Here is a 6,037-nt window from a genome sequence, read left to right as displayed (position 1 = left end):
CATAAGTTTAACTATATGAAGAATTAATTCTCGATTATTAAGTAATATTTTCTTTTTTCAAGAAGATCCGGAGGACAACCGTTAGTGATAATCATTATCTTATCCGGTGTCATATGTACATTGTCGGTGCTGAAATTTATGACTTGGTAAGTACATGAGTTACAGTCATGACATTAACAATATCGCAACCAAGTACCAACTTCTCACAGCTAAACCTGATGGCATGCTAGACATTGTAGAAAGATCATAATAAATTTCTCCAAAATTGTTGACGAGTATCGACGGGTCAGAACTGATAATGAATGGAAGATAACTTTTACAAGATAGGATGAGTTATAAAAATAACAATCATGCTAGCTGGATTAGTTGAATGACAGATAATTAACGGAAGAATTGGTGATGAATGAAAGATTACTTTGACAGCACAGAATTAATTAGTTGTACAAAAGATTGGTTATTCTCTTCGTCCTTACAAAACCTGATCAAGATATTTTAGTTTCCTCATTTGATAGGTCAAGTTCTTCTAGGAGAATGATGGTACAATAAATAGAAAAAAAAAACTTAAAAATAAGATATCCAATAAAATAAATTAGTTCATTACCTAATTTTAAACTTAAAAAAAATTGGTGATTGGGATTTGCATAGTTATTCATACACAATTTGTCAACATGTTTCATGAAACAATAAAAGCAAAATTACTGAATTGATCAAACTCCTCATGACATTATGTACTATGTGCAACAAAGGACAAGGTTAGCAAATGCGTAATTAAGTTTTGGAATGCAAAGAATATAATAAACCGACTGAATTTATTTTTGTGAGGGAAGGCATTCTAATTGGTGGTAGAATTTATCAATTCTCAATACCTAAACAAATATAAAATGAGTCATAAAGTAGAGGCACATGATGATGTCCTACAAATTTTTTGAAATGGTGGGACAAAAGCAGCGCAAAAGAAAAGAGGAAGAAATGAATAGAAGAGTGATCCTGTCCAAATGTTGGAAAGTCGGAAATATAGTGATTATTGACGGGATGATGATCTCCTACAAAATAAAACCAATCAGGGAAGGGGTGCCTAACGTTAACTCTCCGACGCTCAAGTTAAAATCAGGAAGAGAAAATGAATAATCAAGCAATAGATAAATCTTATCTTTCCTCATACCTAACGTACTTTTTTTTTACCTTTCTTAGTGATCGTTTATCTGTCTTTATTTAATTATATTAATTATCAGAGGAAGATTTTTTTGTCTTGACTTCCGTGCATTAATGATAGATGAAGTGTTCTTCTTTGTCTTGACTTCTTCATATTTAATGATAGACGAAGTGCTCTTTTTTATTTTCTCGTCTCCTCCTGTGTAATATCATTCCTTACGCCGGACGGGTGGTCCGAGTGACTCGCTTCCCTGCCGACCGAAACAACTGGCTATGAGTTTGTTCATTCGTCCGACCGGCCCATGATGTCCATTCGTCTAACCAACCGGGTGATCCGTTGGATGATTTGCTCGACTACTCCTTTACCGACCGAGATAAATAAACAGCTACCTTTGGCTAAAGTTCTTTCCGTAAATCCGTTGGCCGTCTTAACTTTGACTGATACCGTGCCAGCTGACTCGTGACAAGTGGATCCTTATCACCGCATCAAAGAGCTTTGGGTGATTAGGGAAACAAGCATACCAGCGGGTGTTGGATCGCCACCGCAGCCCGATCAAGCGTGCCCAATGTCCACGTCGCCGGCACTTTAGACGTCAGGTGAAGAGGCATAGAGAAACCGAAGGAGGATGGCTCTGGGGCTCCGTGATGCGCCTGCGGCGCTGCCAGATGGAGATCCCCGTGTAGGGTCGTGGGGGCGTGGATCCGAGAGACCCAGGGGAGGGTGGCGGGCCGGGGACGACCCCAGCGGCGGCAGAGGTATGGAAGATCGGCTGGGCGGGATCGTAGCCTTGGATCGGCTAGATGCTGCTGTTGCGTTTCATTGAAGGTGGCGTCGTCTATTAAGTATTTTTTTAAAAAAAAAATTGAATTCAATTTAATGGAACAAAAATCTTCAACTCCAACAAATTTAAATTATCTTGACTAATATAAATTAACAACTAATCTTATTTCCTTAAAATCAATTTAAATGGAGTTGTTAAAGTTTATTCCCTATAATTTCTAGATTCGCCAGATTATATTCCTTTTATTTCTCTCTTTAATATTAGTTCGGTTAGAGATTAACAGACATTTTAAATTACCCTTTCAAAATAAATAAGTAAATCTATGACTTTTGTGAGAAAATTTTAATATAGTTGACTAGAAATTTAAAATCTATATTCAAATTCTTCCAACCAAATAACAAACCATTAACTTTTATGAGAAAATTTCTCTAACTAATTTCTTTCTAAAATTTCTCTAACTAATCTCTTTCTAAATTTTGGCTTCCTCTAACTAATTTCAAGTAAATTATATTCTATAAATACACATCACATACCATCACCAACCACAGAACCAGTCTCTTTCTCAACTTCACCACAGTTATTAATCTTAAGTTTAAAAGGAAATACATTGTGATAACAAGGAGAAAGAGATCGTTAATAGCTACCATTGCAATGTGGAACGATAATGTCACCTCTCTTCCTCTTGATCTCGCTGTGGAGTTTTGTGTCCACCTCGTCTCCACTTCTACTACACCACGCAAAGACATAAAATGTTTGCAAGAATCGTGAGTAATATTCGTAAACGATGTCCTTGTATTGATACGTATAGATGTATTGATACGTAAATGTGTCCGTGATTGATAATTGCAGGTGCAAAGTTTTCCATGAAGCATCGAGAGCGAGAAAGGTAGGGAAATTCATGAACGTTCGGAGGGAGTTGGAACTTAGTCTTAACTGGTTCAATAAGAAAGAGTACTTCGAGTTGCTTCGTGCTTGTGTCAATTGTGACAACTTCGATGCTTACTTCATCCTCGGCCTTGTAAGTTTTTTTTATTTTTTTTACATTTATTTTTTTAAAAAAAATAATTCTGAATCCAAGGGGTCACTAAATGAATGTTAGATGCAGGAAGAGGTGTTCAACCTGAAAGAGAAAACGCTAGGATTGGACCATCTGCACAAGGCCAAAGTAGGCAACCACACAGTGGCAAGTTACATGCTCGGCATGATCCTGTTTCAGGAGCCTGAGACACGTTCACTCGCGGTGGAGATATTGAACAAGTTGGTTGCTGCGGACGGCAGTAGAGTAAGCACTGCAGCACCATCCGACGATGGCACCTTGATTCGAGGGTGCAGAATGGAGGCAAAAGAGGTCATAAGGCGCATGACTTGGGAGAAACCAAAGCGAGTCAACTCGCTGTGTCCAAATCAGCGATGCGGGAGAGTCTTCAGAACCCGCGATTGGGACTTGTGGTCGTATGACGAGAATCGAATCTTTTGCAGCGACGTATGTAGATGGAGGCATGAGTTAGCGCTACTAGCTAAATCTTGAGATCAATACTTCCAGAAGACACGTCTAAACCCCCCAAAATTGAGACCAGTCCATAGAAAGATATTGAGGTTATAAATGAGCAACTTTTTCACCTGTAAATGTGCCTAATAAGCTTACTTTTAGCAGTGTGACATTAAAAGGTAAATTTTTTTTACCTTAGATCTAGAAAATCTAATGCTCCAGGAAATTTTTTCAAATAATTAAGAGGTTAATTACAGTGTCATAAAATCCTCATTATCTCTAAAAACCATCGGAAACGAAGTCTTAAAGCATGTGAAATATGTTTGATTGGAGCTCTCCACAAGAATATTTTCAGGGGATGGCTAGCTAAATCTTCCCAGTGCATGATCCAAATCCTACGTTATAGTCCTTTCCCTACCAAGCAAAATAAATTGTAATTATCAGAAATAAATCAAGCAGGAATTTGAGTGTATAATTGATATTTTAGATTGTTTGACAGATTAAGAAAACTAGATTTGATTAAATGATCTTAGTATTATTACAAATTACTAGTTTTATAGCTTTAGGCTGTTGCAGTATGACAAAATGTTAGCTTAAGTAAACACAAGCAATGAAATGGCAAGTTATGCTAAGTTTATTGTATCATCATCGTCGTTTTAAAGTGTGTATGTCCCAACTATTTTTAAGTTAACTGCGTGAATCTTATGTTAGAATGTATACTAAAAATTTAACTTTTTGTATAAATATTTATTTTAAAATGAGAATCACATTAGTCAAATGTCTATATTTAGTTAAATGTAGTTATTCATTTAATTTATTTTTTAGATAACATGGTGTGTGGTGTCACACAGAGATCATGTTATCGGTTCCTTATAAATTATAAATAGTAGCTCACAACCAAGATGGATTGGGACAAACCATTGGAATGGTTGTAGTGTAATTTTGTATTAGTTTATCTTGACTATAAAATTACACTAGTACACTATGTGTGTATTGAGCAGGATCATTTGAGGTTGTTCCTTTTATACTGACTACATAAAAGAACAGAACCTCTGTTATTATGGATGTGCGTACTCTTAATCCCGATATAATAACAAACACATATACTTAGTATTTATTTCTTTAATTTATCAAAGGGTGAGATTTATTCGTTAAATCAATAGATCCGATAAGTTGGGAAATAATATTATTTATATGATGTGTTGTTGATTATAGAAAGAAACTGTGTCCTAGTTATCTAGGTTGATAATGTTCCCTTGAGGAGCTCATAAGGATTGTCATGTAAACCCTGCAGGTGGACTTAGTCCGACATGACAATGAAGTTGAGTGGTACTACTCTTGGAGCTAGCTGTTAATTAAGTGAGTTGTCAGTAACTCATTTAATTAATGGGCATTCGATATCTTAACACAAGGAGATTAACACACTCATGATAAGAAGGAGCTCATAATGTAATATGGGATTGATGCGGTATTTCAATAATAACTCTTTAGTGGTATGAGTTATTATTGATGAACTTGAATTGGATGTTCGGGTCGAACACAGGAAGCTCAAGCTCATCAGGAGGTCAAAGTCAATTCCTCCTCTAGGTCCCTGTTGTAGCCTCTATGTATAAAGCCTCGTATCCAACCAAGTCCACTTCTTATCCAAGTAATGGGCTGGCCACATCCTTGCTTGGTGCCCAAGCAAGGACCGGTCAAGCTTTGCTTGGAGCCCAAGAGGTGACCGGCCAAGCCTTGCTTGGTGCCCAAGCAAGGGGCCAACCACAAGGGAATTAAAAGGGAGTTTTAATTTTTTATTAAAATATTTCCTTTTATAGACATCCTAAAAGGGATTTAAAAGAGAGATTTTAATTTTAAAATCTTTCCTTTTATAGCCATCCTCCAAAGGATTTAAAAGAGATATTTTAATTTTTAAAATTTTCCTTTTATAATCATCCTCCAAGGGATTTAAAAGAGAGATTTTAATTTTAAAATCTTTCCTTTTATAGTCATCCTAAAAGGGATTTAAAAGTGAGATTTTAATTTAAAATCTTTCCTTTTATAGCCATCCTCCAAGGGATTTAAAAGAGAGATTTTAATTTTTAAATACTTTCCTTTTATAGCCATCCACAAAGGGATTTAAAAGAGATATTTTAATTTTAAAATCTTTCCTTTTTGTAGCCATCTACAATAGTTTAAAAGAGAGATTTTAATTTAAAATTTTTCCTTAATTGATTGCCCAAATAAGGGCCGGCCACACATAATAGGAAGGTTTTAATTTTAAATCTTTCCTTTTTTTTTTGCATTCACCAAGGATTATAAAAAAGAGGTAGATGGTGCCTTATAGAACACAACCTAAGACTCTTCTTTTAATCCTTGTTGTGGCCGACCCTCTTCCCTTTCAATTCTCCCCTTGTTTCCTTTACCAAGGGCCGGCGGCATCAAGAGGCTCCATCTTCTTGTGGTCGGTTATTTGGAGGAGAAGAAGAAGAGAATGAGACTCCCTATTCTAGCATCCCTTGGTGGCCGAAAGTCTTGGAGGCAAAGAAGTGGTTCGGGTGGTGTTGTCTTGGCAGATCGTCGCTCACACGACGTCCAAGAGGAGGAGAGGAATACAACAGAAGATCAAGACGTC

At 36.5% G+C, this 6,037-nt stretch overlaps 1 protein-coding gene across 1 annotated transcript; it reads left to right on the top strand.

Moving 5' to 3' along the window:
• Positions 1–1,778: 1,778 nt before the first annotated feature.
• On the top strand, positions 1,779–3,462 carry LOC122022845. The gene is made up of 4 exons (XM_042580958.1): positions 1,779–1,908; positions 2,575–2,698; positions 2,784–2,952; positions 3,040–3,462. The coding sequence occupies exons 1-4, from the start codon at positions 1,779–1,781 to the stop codon at positions 3,460–3,462; spliced, it is 846 nt and encodes a 281-aa protein (XP_042436892.1).
• Positions 3,463–6,037: the final 2,575 nt, after the last annotated feature.

The sequence above is a fragment of the Zingiber officinale genome, chromosome 9B (assembly GCF_018446385.1).
Source record: "Zingiber officinale cultivar Zhangliang chromosome 9B, Zo_v1.1, whole genome shotgun sequence".
Taxonomy (NCBI): Eukaryota; Viridiplantae; Streptophyta; class Magnoliopsida; order Zingiberales; family Zingiberaceae; genus Zingiber; species Zingiber officinale.
This window is presented reverse-complemented; position numbering and strand designations above follow the sequence as displayed.

Coding starts and splice junctions, on each gene's coding strand:
- LOC122022845 (XM_042580958.1), top strand. CDS start 1,779: ATGGCTCTGGGGCTCCGTGATGCGCCTGCGGCGCTGCCAGATGGAGAT. Junction 1,909..2,574: donor CGACCCCAGCGGCGGCAGAG/GTATGGAAGATC, acceptor GATCGTTAATAG/CTACCATTGCAATGTGGAAC. Junction 2,953..3,039: donor CTTACTTCATCCTCGGCCTT/GTAAGTTTTTTT, acceptor TGTTAGATGCAG/GAAGAGGTGTTCAACCTGAA.